The sequence below is a fragment of the Phycodurus eques genome, chromosome 2 (assembly GCF_024500275.1).
Source record: "Phycodurus eques isolate BA_2022a chromosome 2, UOR_Pequ_1.1, whole genome shotgun sequence".
NCBI lineage: Eukaryota > Metazoa > Chordata > Actinopteri > Syngnathiformes > Syngnathidae > Phycodurus > Phycodurus eques.
In genome coordinates this window covers 1,897,257-1,916,817 of record NC_084526.1, presented here as the reverse complement: position 1 = coordinate 1,916,817, position 19,561 = coordinate 1,897,257, and the positions used below count along the sequence as shown (strand labels likewise).

The window sequence follows — 19,561 nt, the reverse complement described above, 5'->3', positions numbered from 1 at the left end:
CTGCAGTGGGTGCTTAATGAATGTGTCTGACGTTACAAAACTAAATCTATATAAAAACACTTTATATATATATATATATATATATATATATATATATATAATTTACTTAAAAAACTTCATCAATGGGGTACCTACAAGGAGAGACTAGCAAACCTGGCAACCCACGTTTGCATTTCTCTAGGCCACGCCCCTAAAAGGGCCACATCCAACACATGAATACGACACTACTTTCGCTTTTTACAACCAGTTTGTTAATATTCTACGTATGTAAATTTTGTTGATATACAAGTAGTTTGAGTTCCAAGGTTGGTCCAGGGATCAGGAATTAAACCCGTACAATAAAGGCACACAACAAATTATTGGTGTAATTGTATGTCACTGATTATGATTGTAAAAAAAAAAAAAAAAAAATGAAAGAAACAATCAGGAATACCGAGAAATTTCCTTCTCGCACTCTTCCTCGTTCTCATTTTCGCACGATGATCACTTGACACTCGATCTCTGCTTAGCGCTGTGTTGCTGACAAACTTGCGACTAGCAAGCTAAGCTACTGTATGCTAGCTGGAAAAGCTTCAACGCGCACCGAGACGAGTTTATCCGGAAACGAAGACTGAACAAAATGCGGTTCTTTAGTCCACTTAAGCGGAGCCTCCAGTTCCGAAAGAATCGTTTCGTCAATCTCGTGTGGTTTAAAAAAAAAAAAAAAAAAAAAAAAAAAAAACGAGTAGCTCTGCAGCAGAAGTGGTACGGCCATAAATATTGTACAGAACTCTAGATGTAGCGAATTGGAGCGACGTGCAGAGTGGCCGCCATCTTGAACCGGGAGTCTCGCCATGACTCCGCCCCTCCATCCCATTCGGACTTTGGGCATAAAAACACACTAATCAAATTCTCATGCCGTTTGTTGTTACAAACGTCAGACACGTGGTTACAATACAAAAAAATAAATAAACACAAAATGCACGTTTAAAATGTTTTGTTTCTCTCCAAAAATTTTTTACTTTCTCCAGTTAGATGTCTATCTATGTTCCCTACTGCTATTGTTATTTGTCCTCAAAAGCAATATGGTTTCATTGAAATGGATTTTAGTAGACGACTGCATCAAAACTGACACAGAGAGGAATATTGTTCACTCTGGGAAAATGCATTTAAAACTCATTCACTGCCAGGCCTCCATGTTAACATGGATATTTGAATTCAACAGCCGTCAATGGCAGCGAAGGAGTTTCATATGTGTGCTGCGCTTCCTTCTACGGCATATAGGCACCCGATTGGACACGTAACCCATATAACCATGTGACCGAAATGCTGCATTTGGATGCGGACAAAACACCGCTTTTGCAATTGTTACATAAGGGGCATACGTAAATCGCTTGATAAAGGAAAAAAAAAACATCTTTATTGAATCAGGAGTTTGTACAGTTATACTACAGGTACTATTAATCATGAGAAAAGACCACACAACTTTTTTTTTTTACTACTATTAGTATTATTACGTTTATTAAAATAGGACAGATGGTAAATTCGGAAAACTCACAAACACGTACGCCAAACACAGACACCGAGAGCCAAAGGTGTTTACTGTACACAGTGGGGCAAAAGCACAACTGATCCTTCCACGTCTGTGCTAAGGCTTTCTGCAAACCGAAAAAAATGCCCAAACCGAGGAAATCGTTTTTTTTTTTTTTTTTTTTTTTTAATGATTATTTTTTTCTAAATAAACCTAGAGCAGAAATTGAATTATTCGTAAAGCAGGTCATTTGTAATCTGAGCTTCCGCTGTGATTAGGGAGTATGGACAATGATTTCGTCAGTTCAGTTGATTCTCACGAGCACACCTGTGTCTCTTAAACTGATCCTGGCAGAAGAATGTATTATCACACACACTGCAATGGAATGGTTTCTCACTCGTGTGTTTCGTAGTGTGCTTTGTTAAATAAGCCTTTTTAGCAAATCTTTTACCACAAACTGAGCAGGCAAAAGGTTTCCTACTCGCGTGTGTAGCTGTGTGTCTTGTCAAACCTTTCTTCACAGTAAATCTTTTATCACAAACTGAGCAGGAAAAAGGTTTCTCCCCCGTGTGAGTTCTTGTGTGTGCTGTTAAGTGTCCCTTGATAGAGAATCTTTGACCGCAAACTGAGCAGGCAAAAGGTTTTTCTCCAGTGTGTGTTCGCGTGTGTATTCTCAAATCTCCATTCTGAGTGAACCGTTTACCACAAACGGAGCAGCCATAAGGTTTTTCTCCTGTGTGTGTTCTTGTGTGTCTTGTTAAATGTGTCTTTTCCGAGAATCCTTTACCGCAAACTGAGCAGGCAAAAGGTTTTTCTCCAGTGTGCGTTCTTGTGTGCATTTTTAAACTTCCATTCTGAGTGAACCTTTTACCGCAAACTGAGCAGACGTAAAGTTTTTCGCCTGTGTGCGTTTTTGTGTGTATTTTGACATTTTTCTTGAAAGAGAATCTTTTACCACAAACTAAGCAAGCAAAGGGTTTTTCTCCAGTGTGTTTTCTAATATGTTCTTTCAACGACGACCGGCTGTAAAACGCTTTGTCACAGTGAGAACATTGAACACATTTGTTGTCAGTGTCACCTTTCGAGTGTCGTTCAGAAGAGTCAGAAGAGTGTGACGTGATGTCGTCGCTATCTGACAGTGGAGCTGAGAGGTCGTCCAATTGGGATCCTCCACAGCGGTCTCCGTCGCCTTCTTCACTCTTCACAATGACACAAATGAATGGAATCTTGGTGATATCATCCTCCTGCTCTTCTTCTTTAATGTAGGGGGGCTCAGACTCCTCTTCAGCGTGACTGTGAGGGGGCTCTCGCTCCTCCTCTTTAATGTGGGAGCACTCTGGCTCCTCCTCTTCTTTGAGGTGGGGGGATTCTGGCTCCAGCTGCTCAGGACAAAGATCTTCACTGACGTCTACAGGACACAAGTAGACAAAGACGCACGGTTCACTAAAGTGAAGTTTGCTCAGTCAAGTCCCGTGTTGTGACTTTGATGTTGCATATAACGTGTTACTATTAATACCTGGAATACAGTGGACCCCCGCAAATAAGAACCAGCTAATAGCGAAAATCTGCGGATAATTGAGCCCCATTTTTTTGTCAATTTTAAATTTTATTATTATTTTTTTTTTGAGAACCTCAAAAAATCTTGAATAGGCAGGGATAAACCGCCACAAAGGGTTTTTGGGGTTGCCCCCCCCCCGACAAAAAAAATAAATAAAAATTTGAAAGACAAAATAAATTTGAAAAAAATCTGCGAGGATGTGCTTGGTCCACTGCAATAATAATAATAATAACAACTATAATAAGAAATAAAATATTCATTTTTAATAACATCAAGACATTGGACATAAGTCGACACACCCCTATTCAAGTTGCAATGTGACAAGTGGCCGTAATCTTTGTGGAATTTTCTAAGAAACAAACAAAAAAATAATAATTATGACTCTAGTACATGACACTGCTCGTCTCAAGATTAATGTTCAATTTGCTCTATTTAAGGGCAAGTAACGGCGTTAGAAGCGTCACGGTCAGTCTGACGCATCGACTTGGAGAACCCCTCGCAACTTTGGCTCGTCCGTACGAGCTTCCTGGTGGACAATTTTTATTTCTTTTTGCTTTTTTTTTGCATGTCGTAACTAGTGTGTAAGCCTGTCTGCGGCCTTTCGACTCGGGGTTCACAAAAATTGCTACGTCAGACGACTGCGATCGAATCTTGTATTCCGATACCGCCGCATCCCGTTTTGTTACGATCACCGGGCTTTATCTCGCCAACTCAAATTCGCACGCGTTACCGTGGCGACGGCAACAAGAGTGGAGAGCGCCGACTTTGTATTGTAAGGACAAAATGGGGGGAGGGGAAACGTGTGTTGGTGGTCAGCGGTGCACAAGACAGGCGAGGACGATTTATTGTAAATATCGTTTTTTGGAGCAATTAAGTACACAAGTGTATACAGTAAATCAACAGGTCGGTGATCGTTTTTTTAAAAACTCGCTGATCGTTGATCAGCCCCAAAAATCCTGATCGTGTAAAACCTCATTGATATTATTGGAAATGAGTGACAAATTATTATATTTTTTTAATGAGCAAAAAACACTTGGAATCAACTCGTTCGTGAAATATGAACCACATTAGCTCCTTTACGTTGATGCAAATAAATCGAATGAATGGCAGATTATCGTATACCATAAATTTGTATATCGAGGCGCAACAATTAATCGACAGCTATTTTGATCATCAATTAAGTGCCGAGACATTTTTTAAATGGAAATTGTCCAAAACATGAGATTACAACATCTCCACAGCAAATATCCTCTGATCTTTGTTTTCTTCTGTGAAAACGGACTGATTATCTTTTGCGTTGAATCAAAATAAGACATTTGCAAACATCTGCTTGAGAAAACAAGGATCAACCTTTTGGCCTCTTTCGTAACATTCAAATCAGTCATCAAATTATGTTTGCGCACTTTCTAATAATTCCCTGTTTTTTAATCAAGGGATGGAAATTGACAACTGACCATTTTGAAACAATGTCCCATTTTTGGACTCAACGGATGTAAACTTTCAACTTCCGTTGTCATTTTTCAAACCTGTCATCCAAACACCACGGAGGCGATGATCGGATTCTTTTTTGGAAACAACCTGGTGTATTTTCCATCTTTGCGATGAATTCCTTCCACTCCCGATCGAGGCCAAAATGAAAGTCAGAAGCGAGCAAACCTGCTCCGAGTCGCACAAGTCGAGGCTGCTCGCAAGCTGCCTCCAGTCGTTCAACTTCCTCCTCTTCTGCCCGACAAATGTCCTTCCCCGACTCTTCTTCTTTCACACGTTTTGCACACATCTTCGCACGACGATGCTGCTTCCGTTCACTGAAGTCGAGATGAATGTACGCAGAGAAAGATGGCGCAAAGCTCGTGCACAAAGAGCACAAAGAGTCTCGCTGCGGCAAACTTCACTTGGGCCTCGTCTCATTTCCCCACTTTCGATTTGTCGCTCCTCGGTTGGCATGCTTGCAAAAATCCCATCGAGGAGACGAGGCGGCGTGGCAAAAGGAGGCTTGTGGGGAAATGAGACCGCCGGCCCCCGGATGACGCCATTCGGATGGCGACGGCTCCGAAAGATGGCGTCACATCGTTGCTTCGTGTGCGAAGCTCAATGATGACTCTCACCGCTTTCGGCTCGGAACTTCGAGTGGGATTCAATTCAAGTCCAATTGAGGTCAAACTGTTCCTCTTAACAAGTTTGCAGATGCAAAGGCCCTCGTGATTGGTCGGTCGCAATTCCGTCTCCGCCCGCACGCACGCAGCGCATATTTGGAGTGCCTCGTCAACAACGTTGGGAAGATGAGTTGCTTTTGGCTTTCAACTAAGCACTGTTGCAAATGTAATAGGAGTGGAACCCTTTTCGTTACTTTCTCAAAGTAATGTAACTCATTACATTTGATGACTTCATTTTGAAAGAACGCATCAACAGCAGCCAGGTTCGACACACACGAAACTGATAACAAAACATGATGACGTGGAAATACATATTTAAAATGTGTTTTTGGGTTGCGTGACACGTGTACAGCATGTGGAAATCCATTCAAGCAAATGACAAATTTCACTTCACATGACAACCCTGATAAGTCAAAGTTCCGTAAGAAGGAAAACAAAGTCCCAAATTGTGAAGGTGAAACCGTTCACGAGGAGTCCAAAGCTCAGACAAACCCACCACCACAAGGTGGCGCTTGGAGTTCATAGTTGGAAAAATAGCTCCCTTTGGAGACGACACGAGAGTGGCACGTGACCAGAGCGCGCCAATCGCAAGCGTCGGCTTGACGAGGAGGAAGTGATATGAAAACAATTTGAGCTCCTGTGGCGACTTTTCCAAATGCAACTCAAATTGGAATCATGGAAATTTCCAGAAGCAGCTGTAATTCGATGGTACATGTTCTACAATAACATCCGTCTTGTAAATCAATGACCTAATCTTGTTACACGCAGTTCGAGTCGTACGGTCTCGCTCGGGCGCAACATACAATGGCGAGATCGTCAAAATCCGCAGATGGGCAGGGAGCGGCCAAGTCCGGCTCCGGTCCCCACGAGTACGCCGGCTGCCGTGCCACCGCACTTTTGACAATTACAGCATCCGATATATCGGGATACGGGACATTCTTTGACATTCTCATTCCTATACGCTGTATCTACTGATCGAAGAGAAGCTGTTTCATCAAATTCCCCTCGAACAGTCTTCTCCAACTCACTCCGCGACCTCCACAACGTCTTCTTGACGTTTGTTCCAGACTCACATGTCCCGAAATCCCAAATATCAGCCGTTGAGCGACTTAACTCTTTTTTTTTTCTTCAGCTCAGCGATAATGGAGTGCGGAAGGAGTCAACGATGAGCAACGCGGCCTCGGTTTCTGCAGTTTATTCCGCAGCTTCATGGAGCGTTGCTCTTCTCACCAGCGCACTTGTGTTTCTTAAGCCGATCCTTTCGAGAGAATCTTTTGTCACACACGTTGCAGCTGAACGGTTTCTCACCGGTGTGCGTCCTCACGTGCGCTGTTAAGTTTGTCTTTCCGGTGAATCTTTTCCCACAAACTGAGCAGGAATAGGGCTTCTCCCCCGTGTGTTTTCTTGTGTGCATTCTTAAATCGCCGTGTCTCGAGAATCTTTTGCCACAAACTGAGCAGCCAAAAAGTTTTTCTCCAGTGTGTGTAACTGTGTGCCTTTTCAAATAGGTTTTCATCGAGAATCTTTTCCCACAAACTGAGCATGCTAAAGGTTTTTCTCCAGTGTGCGTTCTTGTGTGAACCCTTAAATCTCCATTCTGAGTGAATCGTTTCCCACAAATTGAGCAGGCGAAAGGTTTCTCACCTGTGTGCGTTCTTGCATGTATTGTTAAATCTCCTTTCTGTGTGAATCTTTTGCCGCAAACTGAACAGACAAAAGGTTTTTCTCCGGTGTGTGTTTTTGTGTGCATTGATAAAGTTGACTTTCTCGAGAATCTTTTGCCGCAAACTGAGCAGGCAAAAGGTTTTTCTCCAGTGTGTGTCCTTGTGTGCATTGTTAAATTGGCCTTTAATGAGAATGTTTTACCACAAGCTAAGCAGGCGAAAGGTTTTTGTGCCGTGTGCGTTCTTTCGTGTGCTCGCAGCAATGACTTGTTGTCAAACGTTTTGTCACAATGAGAACACCGGATGCTTTTGTTGTCAGCGTGACCTGTCATATCACCTTTCCAGTGTTCGCCGTCCTCATAGTCAGAAGAGTGTGACGTTGCGCTGTCACTATCTGCGAGCGGCGCTAAGAGGCCGTCTGCTTGGGATCCTCCAAAGTGGTCTCCATCACTTGCTTCGCTCTGCACACTGACACCCGTCAATGCGAACTTGCTGATTTCATCCTCCTGCGCTTCCTCTTTAAAGTGAGGAGACCGGAGGTCCTCTTCCTTTTTGATCTCCGGAAGCTCCTCCTCCTCCTCCTCTTTGGTCCGGAGGGAGTCCGGCTCCTGCTGAAGAAGATCTTCTCGAGTGACGTCTGCAAAACACAACAGGACCAGCAAGCATAGTTTGGTCAAGCTTCGCTCAGTCACGTCTCACGTCGTGACTTTCACGTGGCGTATCCTTGTTTATACAGCGGAACCTCAGGTACCAAAAGGACCCGTTTACGAACAAATCGGGTCACGCCCCATGTTTGCAGAAAAAAGACCTCGTTTCACAAACTATTTTCAATTTACCGACGGAAGGATCTACATTGTTCCATTGTTGGATGTTCCGCCTGCGCACGTCGACCCAATCACAGATCCCAGCGGTGGCCGCGTTGTCTTCTAATGAACGCGGAAGCGAGTAAGTAAACGCGGGCCAAGCAGTCGGGAAGGCTCGTAAGAAAACTGCTCCGACTCGTGTGAGGACGCGCTTGTCATCGATGGCGGAAGGATCTGCGCTTAGCTTCTTCTCGCGTTGTGTCACCGTCATTGGCGCCGTGCGTCAAGCAAATGCCGGCGGGTTCTGTATCTGTGCGGTTGTCTTTTTGCTCTTCATTAGACTGAGCGAAAAACACTCAGCGGCGATAGCGTGAGCGAGGCAATCCCCAAAAAAAAATTATCAAAAGAAATCAACCGAGCAACTCATCCTTTAAATGACAATGTGACGCCCCACTTTTCTGATATTTGGATAATCGAGTCGTTGTCGGCGAATCGATGAACTGCTAGCGCTTCTGACGTGAATCCTACGACGCAGTTTTACTTCAATGAAAGCACGTGACCATTTGCTTTTGTGTGCAGTTCATTTGAATACGGGGACATTCCGAGGAATTGGAGTTTTACGAGCTTTGTCACGGAACGAATTAAATTCGCAAAATACCACAAAGTTATTGATGTCAAGGTACACGTCAGTGATTCGAATGAAAACCGGGAAATAACCGCAGGGACACCGGGGACAAACCTGCTCTCTGTAGCAAATCTCGAGCTTGCAGCTCGCAAACGGCGTCCAGTAGGTGACGTTCGGTCTCTTCCGCTCGACAAATGTCCTCCTCGTACTCTTCTTCTTTCACACATTTTGCCCACATTTTTAGACGGTGACTGCAATACTGTTCAGTCACACTTGATCTCTGCTCAGCCATGTGTCGCTAACAATCGCGCGTCTCTTTGTTAGCGGCTAGCAAGCTAAGCTAAACTAAGCTAAGCTTAGCTCGCTCGAGAAGCTCCAACGTGCACCGAGACGAGTTTATGCAGACAGGAATGAAGTTTTAGTCCAGTAGAGTAGTGATGGACGTCCCCAGTCGAGTTTTCGGTCTGTTGACTACTCATTCTGAAAGAATTATTTAGCGAAGCCTAACTGGAAACGTTACGTCTACGGAAGTAGAGCTGCCGCGGACGTACTACGGCAACTCCACTTGGACAAACTAAGGCTGTGCCTCAATCTTCGTTTGAAACAATTTGAAGCGATTTTCAGACGTTTTTGTTTTTTACGATCGTTTGGCGTGTGGTTGCGATACAAAATATATATTACAATGTGCGTGAAAACTGTGTCACTCCAGAACTGTTATTTTTAAGAATGTCCATCCTTCCGTTTCTCTACCGCTTATCCGAGGTCGGGCCGCGGGGGCAGTAGCTTTAGCAGGGACGCCCAGACTTCCCTCTCATCAGCTCTTGCGGGGGGATCCCGAGGCGTTCCCAGGCCAGCCGAACGACGTAGTCTCTCCAGCGTGTCCTGGGACGTGCCCGGAATACCTCACCAGGGAGGCGTCCGAAACAGATGCCCAAGGCACCTCGTCTGGCTCCTCTCGATGTGAAGGAGTAACGGCTCGACTCGGAGATCCTCCCGGATGACCGAGCTTCTCACCCTCTCTCTAAGGGAGAGCCCGGACACCCTGCGGAGGAAACTCATTTCGGCCGCTCGTATCCGGGATCTCGTTCTTTCGGTCACGACCCATAGCTTGTGACCATAGGTGAGGGTAGGAACGTAGATCCACCGGTAAATCGAGAGCTTCGCCTTTCGACTTCGCTCCTTCTTCACCACAACGGACCGATACAAAGTCCGCATCGCTGCAGACGCTGCTGCACCGATCCGCCTGTCGATCTCCCGTTCCGTTCTTCCCTCACTCGTGAACAAGACCCCAAAATACTTGAACTTGGAGCAGGATCTCATCCCTGACCCGGAGAGGGCACGCCACCCTTTTCCGACTGAGTACCATAGTCTCAGATTTGGAGGTGCTGATTCTCATTCCAGAGCCTTCACAGTGCTGTGAACCGCTCCAGTGAGAGTTGGAGGTCACGGCTTGATGAAGCCAACAGAACCACATCATCAGCAAAAAGCAGAGATGCAATACTGAGGCCACCAAACCGGACCCCCTCTCCGCCTCGGCTGCGCCTAGAAATTCTGTCCATAAAAGTTATGAACAGAATCGGTGACCAAGGGCAGGCTTGTCGGAGTCCAACCCTCACCGGGAACAAGTCCGACTTACTGCCGGATATGCGGACCAAACTCTGACTCCGGTTGTACAAGGACCGAACAGCCCGTATCAGAGGGTTCGGTACCCCGTACTCCCGAAGCACCACCCACAGGACCCCCCGAGGGACACAGTCAAACGCCAAGTCCACAAAACATGTAGACTGGTTGGGCGAACTCCCACGCACCCTCGAGGACCCTGCCGAGGGTGTAGAGCCGGTCCACCGTTCCACGGCCAGGACGAAAAGATTCGACTTCCTGACGGACCCTCCTCTCCAGCACCCCTGAATAGACCTTACCAGGAAGGCTGAGGAGTGTGATCACCCTGTAGTTGGAACACAGCCTCCGGTCCCCCTTCTTAAAAAGGGGGACCACCACCCCAGTCTGCCAATCCAAAGGCACTATCCCCGATGTCCACGCGATGTTGCAGAGACGTGTCAACCAGGACAGACCCACAACATCCAGAGCCTTTAGGAACTCCGGGTGAATCTCATCCTTGCCACCGAGGAGCTTTTTAACCACCTCTGTGACCTCAACCCCAGAGATAGGAGAGCCCGCCTCAGCGAACCCAGACTATGCTCCCCCATGGGAAGGCGTGTCTGTGGAGTTGAGAAGGTCTTCGAAGTATTCTCCCCACCGGCTCACAACGGCCCGAGTCGAGGTCAGCAGCGCTCCATTTCCAATATACACAGTGTTGGTGGTGCACTGCTTTCCTCTCCTGAGACGCCGGATAGTGGACCAGAATTTCCTCGAAGCCGTCCGGAAGTCTTTCTCCATGGCCTCGCAGAACTCCTCCCATGCCCGAGTTTTTGCTTCAGCGACCACCAAAGCTGCATTCCGCTTGGCCAGCCGGTACCCATCAGCTGCCTCAGGAGTCCCACAGGCCAAAAAGGCCCGATAGGACTCCTTCTTCAGCTCGACGGCATCCCTCACCAACGGGTTCGGGGATTGCCGTCACGACAGGCACCGACCACTTTACGGCCACAGCTCCGGTCGGCCGCCTCGGCAATGGAGGCGCGGAACACGGTCCACTCGGACTCGATGTCCCCAGCCTCCCCCGGGACATGAGCAAAGTTCTGTCGGAGGTGGGAGTTGAAACTCCTTCTGACAGGGGATTCCGCCAAACGTTCCCAGCAGACCCTCGTTTGGGCCTGCCACGTCGGACCGGCATCTTCCCCCACCGTCGGAGCCAACTCACCACCAGGTGGTGATCGGTTGCCAGCTCCGCCCCTCTCTTCACCCGAGTGTCCAAGACATGCGGCCGCAAGTCCGATGACACGACCGCAAAGTCGATCATCGAACTGCGATGATCGACTCACCTAGGACCTGTTTGCCATGTGTGACCCTGCCAGGGGCGTGAAGCCCCAGACAACTTCGCTCCTAGGATCATTAGGACACACAAACCCCTCCACCATGATAAGGTGACGGATTCCAGGATGGGATTTTTAAGAATGTATAAGTTGAAAACATTCACTCATTAGATGCATGAGACCCACATATCCAATATTACCGTCCACCCAGCCATCCTTCTCCCTCTCCCCAGCCACTTCGTCCAGTTGTTCCAGGGGGATTCTGAGGCATTCCTGGGCCAGCTGGGAGACGTTATATTTTAGTAGACGCCGCATCTGCAGCAGGGTGCAAAAGCTGGCGTATCCTGGTTTTCCCGCGCACGTTTGCCAGTTCGGTCTGTGCCGAGTTCTGCGTTTCGGCGCAGCGAGGGTGTGCCCTTGAAGAGGTGCCTGGCAGTTATAATTCCGTGGCACAAAGTCGCTCTTATGCCTGCTGAAACCACGTCTAAATCTTGGCGCGGTCGGTCTTACGCATTTTTCGTGAATTTGATCGATACGTGAACAGTGAGCATCAAACCCTCTGAATCACCGCAGAAACCAATGGATTGAACACGTTAAAATGATCGTTCCTATCATCATCATTGTTATATATTTTTGGAAGGTATCCAACTGGCCGGGGCGCACGAATGATCATGGCAGTTATCACCGGCCCGTTGTGTATTTGATAAGGGCCCCCGGCTCACGTGGCCTGTTGTCGCGCCAGCCAAGGGCAGCGACATGGCTCCACGCGAGCACGGAGCGCTGCGATTACGCGTGGTCCTCTCCCGCACAGAGACGTGTCCAAGCGAGACCGCGATGAAAAGTGAATGAGAGGAGCCGCCTGTTTACCAAGCTACCAACACTCGTCTAACCTGCCACTGGCGCACACTTTTGCCCCCCCCCCCCCCCCCCGCTGTGCCATATTTATGCCAGAGGCCACCAAACCGGACCCCCTTAACACCTCAGCGGCGCCGAGAAATTCTGTCCATGAAGGTAACAGAATTGGTGAAGAAGGGCAGCCTTGGCGGAGTTCAACCCTACTGCTGGCAATGCGGCCCAAACTCTGACACCGGTTCTACAAGGACCAAACAGCCCATACGAAGGGCTCTGTGACCCCATACTCCCGGAGGACCCTGCCGAGGGTGTCGAGCACCGGCTCCCCGCGGCCAAGACCAAAACCATACTCCTCCTCCTGAATCTCAGATTCGACTTCCTGATGGACTTTGCTCTACAGAGGCCCTGAGCAGGGAGACTGTGTGATTCCCCTGTATCGCTAATGTACATTGCTATGACATCGCTGTTCAGCGTTTGTGCCCCTGCCATATTACATTTCTTAACACTATTGCTTTTTTTAAAAAAAAAAATAGGTTTTTACAGTATAATTACTGTAATACCCTTACGTATGGATAGGAGAACCACAGGGGCCGACGCCCTTTTCAGCCATTTAATGTACACCAGCAAAACCGCAAAACACAAACTAAATCAGCAAACTTGTTCAGGAGCTTATAGTGGCCACAGCTCACGCCCAGATACTCACACACGGCCCCACCAATGTCACACAGCACCCGAATAGCCACGCCCATGTCGAGTGGATGCAAAGTTCGAGTAAAGCTGTGAAATAGAAGATATGAAGATATGAAGACACTGAACATTTTGAAGACTTTCCTTTTATTCAGGATCATTTGTACACTTTTACAGCTTACCGCGGTCAGTTTCTCCACTGCCTCTTTAAAGCTTCATTGATGACTACGATTCTCCCCAGCACACTTGTGTATCGTAACCTGATACTTATTACAGAATCTTTTGTCACACACGCTGCAACTGAATGGTTTCTCTCCAGTGTGTGTTCTTGTATGCCGTCTTAAATGTCCCTTCTGGGTGAAGGTTTTAGCGCAAACTGAGCAGGCAAAAGGTTTTTCTCCACTGTGGGTTCTTGCGTGTTTTCTTAAGCTTCCCCTTTCAGAAAAGCTTTGGCCGCAAACTGAGCAGGCAAAAGGTTTCTCGCCAGTATGCGTTCTTGAGTGTGTCCTTAAGTGTCCTTTTTCAGTGAATCTTTTACCACAAACTGAGCAGGCAAAAGGTTTTTCTCCTGTGTGTGTCCTTGTGTGTGCTTTTAAATTGCAATGCTTCCGAAAAGTCAAGAGGCAAACTGAGCAAGTGAAACGTTTCTCTCTCATGTGTGACTTTTTGTGTGTGGTCAAAGCGGCTTTTTGGGCGAATCTTTTATCACAAACTGAGCAGACAAAACGTTTGTCTGTCGTGTGCATTGTCAAGTGTACTTTCAAAGTGTACTTGGCATCAAAGGTTTTGTCACACTGAGAACATTCCCAGCGCTTGTTGTCACTGCGGCGTGTCATATCACCTTTGGAGTGTTCGTCACCGTCGTCGTCGTCATCACGAGAGTCACGAGCGTGCGACATTGCGTCGTCGCTATCTGAGAGCGGAGCCAAGAGGCCGTCTGCTCGTGATCGTCCCCACCGGTCTCGGTCACCTTCTGTTGTCATGCGTTGACTTGAGCTGCTGCTTGGAAGCTCCTCCCCTCTGGTCTCTTCACTTCGACCTTTGTCTTGGTCTTCTTCATGCTTTAAATGGACGCCAGTTAATGGCAACCCGGTGAAAACATACTCCTCCTCCTCTTTCACGGGACGGGACTCTAACGCTTGTCGCGCAGGATGAAGATATGCTTCACTGACGTCTGCAGGACACGAGAAGACAAACACACGTTCGGTTTGGTGAAATCAAGTCTCAGGTCGTGACTTCAATGTCGTGTTTTCGGCGGTGGCCGTGAAATCAACGAATCATTTGCGTTTCCATTCATTTGAATGGGAAACATTGGCTCAGTTTGCAAATGTTACGTCGGCGCCCTCTGACCGCGGCGCTGAGACGCCGTCCGATTGCGTCCGCGGCGGCCTCCGTTACCTTCTTCGCTCTTCACAATGCGACCGGTGAACGGAACCTCGCCGATATCGTCCTCGCGCTCTTCTTCTTTGACGTGAGGAGGCGCCGGCGCCGCTTCCTCTTTGACGTCGGGTGGCTCGTGCTCATCCTCTTCTGGCTCCCGATGCTCACGACGTACGTCGTCCTCGCTGACGTCTGGAGGACACAAGAAGACAAACGCGCATTTGACGTCAATCGAGCAAAACGAAATGTACCCAGATCCTGTGCATCGCAGGTGTCAAAGTGGCGGCCCCGGGGGCCAGATTCCGGCCCGCCATGTCAATACACGCGGCCCGCGAGAGTGCGCACCGACTTTGTGTTTCTCGGCTTCACTTTTTTTAAAATATTGAGATACCGCGAGGATTTTTTTGTCACCAATCCCCCCTTTTAAAATAAAAATGATTCATACTGTCGTTCAACAAACAGTTTTTACTGGCGTCTGATTTCAAAAGTAATTCTCCATTAATTTGTGTCTGTGTCACAATTTTTTCAGCATATTAAATTAGCGACGGAGCATCATTTTGGGGTGCTAGCTGTTGACAGCGATAGAAGGTATAATAAATATGATGATCAATATGATATGTATGCAATACAAATATATTATTTCAGCAGTGCGTGTCAACTTGCTAGCCCTTCGCAAGAATCAGTGGCAAAAGTCCAAAGTGACCAAACCTCCTCCGCGTGACACATCTCGAGGTTGCCCCAAAACAGCGTCCAGTGGCTCCTTCTCCGTTTCCCTTCCAGAAAGTTCCTCCGCGTAGTCACGTGTCGTTCTCGCACACATTTTTTTTCCCGCGCGATAATCACAACATTTTACCCTCACACTTGATCGCCGCTTTGCTCGCGTGGGCGTCGCTTGGTCAGCGGCTAGCAAGCTAAACTAAGCTAAGCTAAAATAAGCTAAGCTAAGCTAAGCTATCCTGAAAGGCTTCGACGTGCACCGAGTCGAGTTGAACTGGACACGATACTGTTTTAGTCAAATGGAGGCTGCAATACGTCCAGTACTTATTCAAAAAGAATTATTTAGTGAAGCTTTTGTCGTCACGTAAAAAAAAAAAAAAAAAACGTTGCGCTGCTGTGGTGGAAGCAGTACGGCGGCTCCACTTGGACAAACTTCATGTGCGTCCCAGGATTGACTTCGAATTCGGTGGTTATCATTTCTCCAAATTTTTTATGGGGCCCGACGGCGTCCGTGTCTCGAGTGTTTCGATTACGTCTCGTGATTCATCACAACAAAAATGACAAACACACGAATACCCGTACTTCTACGTTAAAAGTTTTTAAGACAAACATTCCCTAAATGGCGACACACACGTAGTTTGTCCAAGTGGCGTTGTCGTACAACAGTAAGTTTTTTTTTTTGTTCCCCCCCCCCCTTTAACATCAGCACACGCGCTTCCTTGTGTAGTTAATAATTCTTAAATTATTAGTGAACGTACGGAAGGCTCGATACGGTAAGCCCATCGCTAGTTGACTCGACTAAAACATCAACATCAACATTCGTGTCCGGATAAACTCGTCTCGGTGCTCGCGGACGTTTTTGAGGGTTAGCTTATCTTAGCTTAGCATAGCCTTCTAGCTGCTAACAAAGAGCGAGCGACACGTCGCTGGGCGGAGATCAAGCGCGAGTGTAAAGTGGTGCGATTATCTTGTGAAAACGTGTGCAAAAAAAAAGTGCCAAAGAAGAAGAGTACGAGGAGGAAGTTTGTGGAAGAAAAGAGTTTTCAAGAAGCATCGCAGAGCAGGTTTGTTCACTTCTTAACGTTCCCTATTTTGGGGTGAAAAATCACTGACATATTTACACCAATCATTTTGTTCGACGTAATATACGTAATATGCACGCCAGTGATTTACGACTTTACGTTGTTTTCACGGGCCCGCCCTTGTACGCTGGAAAACAAACAAACAAACTAGCACATTTTCGTTTGCTCATTATTCAAATGTGAGCATTCCAGTCCCATAACTGCAGCATTTTTTGCACTTTACTCGAGCGGTGCTGTACCTGAAGCCAACTCAAAACTCAAATTTGAGCTTGCAAAACAAGGCAAAAAAATAATAATAATAATAAAAATAATCGACTAAACACCTGTTTGTCACAAAAATAAACCAAAAAAAAGTCTCAGAAAACAGCTGAACTTTATTTGGGGTTAATCAGAGGCAATTTAAATTGAACATGAGCTTGAATGCGATTGGCTAATTCTGAACAGTTAGGGCGAGCTTTATTTTTCCAGATGGAAATTTGGCTTGGTCTCAGCGACAACTTCCTAACTTCAATCCGCACCACCGGTACACCGCGTTAATCGTGAAACATCAGAGGCGCTGGAGTTTTCTGGGTTTTTGGAACACGGACGCCGGGAGAAAGGAGAGATCAGACGGGACGCTGCGAGTACAGAACACGTTATCTCAGCTGTTTATTTTCGTTTCCGCTTTCTCAAAATATAGTTTTTTCTTTCAGTTGAGTTGTTTGGTGGAAAAAAAAAAACGTTTTGAAAGGTCCCATTTTTTTTATATCACAAAAAAACTGAATTTCGAACAGGGGTGTGTAGACTTTGTATATCCTCTGGCTCTTGATTTAAGTGCTGTAATCCTCTGGGGATCAATACAGGATAGCGTCAACATTGCCAAAAGCATGCATGGACAACACACAACACGAGAGTTGACTTGAGTAAATCTTGACTTGACGGAACCGCGCGCCTTTGTGTCTTTTCTTGCGTTCTGCAGACGTCTGCGACGCACATCGTCGTCTTGAGTATCGGGACTGGCGCTCCGGGATGGAGCGCCCGGAGCCGGAGCGTCCGCGCGTGAAAGAGGAGGAGCAGGAGGAGGACATCAGCGCGTTTCCATTGACTGTCAACGTGAAGAGTGAAGGAGGTGACGCAGAGCGCTGTGGAGGACCACAAGCAGACGGCCTCTTACCGCCGCTGTCAGATAGCGATGACGCAACAGCCCATTCCCGGGACACTGATGATGGCGAACACTCAAAAGGTGGTATGTCATGTCACACTGACAAAAAACGTGTGAAATGTTCTCAGTGTGACAAAACCTTTGACAGAAAGTCATTGTTGATAAGACACACAAGAACACACACGGGCGAAAAACCTTTTGCCTGCTTAGTTTGTGGCAAAAGATTCTCTTTAAAGACAAATTTAACAATGCACACGAGAACGCACACTGGAGAAAAACCTTTTGCCTGCTTCGTTTGTGGGAAAAGATTCGCTAAAAACACTAATTTAACAATACACACGAGAACACACACTGGAGAAAAACCTTTTGCCTGCTCATTTTGTGGGAAAAGATTCACTCAGAAGGGAGATTTAACAATGCATACAAGAATACACACAGGGGAAAAACCTTTTGCATGCTCCGTTTGTGGTAAAACATTTACCGAGAAGAAAAATTTAACAACACACACGAGAACACACACTGGTGAGAAACCATTCAATTGCACTGTGTGCGATAAAAGATTTTATGTTAAGCGTGAGGTTAAGAGACACAAGTGCGCTGGGGAGAAGAGCAACAGTTAATGAAGCTGCAGACAAAACTGAAGGAACTCAAAACCGAAACTGTGCACACGCAGCACTTCTGCGTTTGACGTACAGCGGCGTGCAAACTTCCGGTCGCCTGGCAAACGCAGAGTGAGAACGACAACAGCATCAAGCTCTTCAAAGTAGACTCGCCGCCTGCTGGAATTAGGATTAGTTGCAGGTGAATGATGTACCGGCATTAGCTTTGTGATTGCCACAATGATCAAAGTAGCAACGAAGTAAAGGAGCGAGATCAGATTTTCATTTGCAGTTTCACAGTACAATGCGTGTGGTTCTGGGATTTCTGCTCACCGTTCTTGCGATGGTTTTTGAGCCCACGGGGTGAGCTCTTGCGTGGAGCCCCAGATCGAGGGAGATTGTGTGTCTTCCATTTTCTAATAATTGCTCCCGCGGTTGATTTCTTCACACCGAGCTGCTTACCTATTGCAGATTCAGTCTTCCCAGCCTGGTGCAGGTCTACAATTTTGTTTCCGGTGCCCTTTGACAGCTCGTTGGTCTTGGCCATGGTGGAGTTTGGAGTGGGACTGTTTGAGGTGGTGGACAGGTGTCTTTTATACTGATGACGAGTTCCAACAGGTGCCAAGACTACAGGTAACGATTGGAGGACAGAGGAGCCTCTTAAAGAAGAAGTTCCAGGTCTGTGAGCGTCACAAATCTTGCTCGTTTGGAGGTGACCAACTGCTTCTTGTCCACCATCATTTGCTCATAAATCCTTTGAAAATCAGACAATGTGATTTTCGGGATGTTTTTTTTCTCATGGGTGAGGTGATGAAAATGACGGGCCTCAACGTTGTCACACATTGAAAGAAAGAGGTTGTTTTTCCGTCAGGTTGGCGTCCCGGTAGCTTGAAACAGACGGACGCCGGGACGCCGCCTCACCTTCACGCGGCGCACGCTCGACTAATCGCGGGATCGGGATCAGTTTTGCTTTTTTTCCCCCCTCCCGCACCGTGTGAACATCAATCGGCTCCGTGCGCGCCACATATTGTGTGTACGATATTGTATCTTTGTTTTTTGTTTTTTGCCCTTAATCAGGCCTCAGAATGCCTCCAAAGGCATCGTGGTCACTTGTCTTACTGCTGCAATAAAGAAGATAAGAAAAGATCAAACATGAGAAAAGGTGTTTCTCTTTCTACCATCTGTATTGAGTGTACACCGATGCAGCAACTCCACACCATTCTTCCGTCATGAAAACGAGCCCACAACATCAACACAAAACACACCAAGCGGTCATCTGATGGGATATGAAACCGACCACTGTTTGGGGAAAAAAAATAAATGCACTTTAATCTTCAAACAAAACGCCTCTCAGATGACAGAGCATCGAACGGATCTATTCAAACCGAAACAAAATGGAGCATGTGGGTCTGCAGGCCGCGTTGTGACCCCAGCGTGGCCGCGACCCCCCGCAAAACTACGATTACTAGTCCGGAGCTTTTCTACATTAGCAACCGTACAAATAAATAGAAACTATATTTTTTTGTTTTTTTATAGCAGCCTGGTCAATAAAGATCATTTGATGTGAATGTTCAAGTGTGCATTTTGTATGTGTGCTGGCGCCTGGCTCGGCTGAGTGAAATAAAAAAAATAGTACAGAGCAGTTTTAATTTATGAACGAAGATGCATTGGTGAACAATAGCAATGTGAAAATACAAACGATGACCATTAAGCATTAAAAAAAAAAAAAAAAAAACAGTTGTAAACACAAAATATGATAAAACAGAAACACGTGCGAGGGATTAAAAATAGAAAAGAAAATGATTTATTTATTTATTTTATTTTTTGGAAAGCAAGCTAGATTTAGAAATCTAAAACAGA

General features: G+C 46.5%; 2 protein-coding genes across 2 annotated transcripts; both read right to left on the bottom strand.

Annotated features, from left to right (window-relative positions):
• Nucleotides 1-1,455: 1,455 nt before the first annotated feature.
• On the bottom strand, nt 1,456-8,839 carry LOC133417588 (zinc finger protein 771-like). The gene is made up of 3 exons (XM_061705421.1): nt 8,428-8,839; nt 7,223-7,522; nt 1,456-2,918 (listed from the first exon to the last, which is right to left on the bottom strand). Exons 1-3 carry the CDS (start codon nt 8,603-8,605, stop codon nt 1,810-1,812), a joined length of 1,587 nt encoding a protein of 528 aa, XP_061561405.1. The 5' UTR covers nt 8,606-8,839; the 3' UTR covers nt 1,456-1,809.
• Nucleotides 8,840-12,953: 4,114 nt separating this feature from the next.
• LOC133418003 (oocyte zinc finger protein XlCOF7.1-like) lies at nt 12,954-15,233 on the bottom strand. The gene is made up of 3 exons (XM_061706311.1): nt 14,871-15,233; nt 14,181-14,354; nt 12,954-13,956 (listed from the first exon to the last, which is right to left on the bottom strand). Exons 1-3 carry the CDS (start codon nt 14,980-14,982, stop codon nt 12,998-13,000), a joined length of 1,245 nt encoding a protein of 414 aa, XP_061562295.1. The 5' UTR covers nt 14,983-15,233; the 3' UTR covers nt 12,954-12,997.
• Nucleotides 15,234-19,561: the final 4,328 nt, after the last annotated feature.

Excerpts from the sequence above, each read along its gene's own strand:
- LOC133417588 (XM_061705421.1), bottom strand. The coding sequence starts at position 8,605 with ATGGCTGAGCAGAGATCAAGTGTGACTGAACAGTATTGCAGTCACCGT. Across the intron at positions 7,523-8,427 it reads AGATTTGCTACAGAGAGCAG|ACGTCACTCGAGAAGATCTT; the intron begins GTTTGTCCCCGG and ends TGTGTTTTGCAG. Across the intron at positions 2,919-7,222 it reads GGACGGCGAACACTGGAAAG|ACGTCAGTGAAGATCTTTGT; the intron begins GTGATATGACAG and ends TGTGTCCTGTAG.
- LOC133418003 (XM_061706311.1), bottom strand. The coding sequence starts at position 14,982 with ATGTGTGCGAGAACGACACGTGACTACGCGGAGGAACTTTCTGGAAGG. Across the intron at positions 14,355-14,870 it reads AGATGTGTCACGCGGAGGAG|ACGTCAGCGAGGACGACGTA; the intron begins GTTTGGTCACTT and ends TGTGTCCTCCAG. Across the intron at positions 13,957-14,180 it reads CATTGTGAAGAGCGAAGAAG|ACGTCAGTGAAGCATATCTT; the intron begins GTAACGGAGGCC and ends CGTGTCCTGCAG.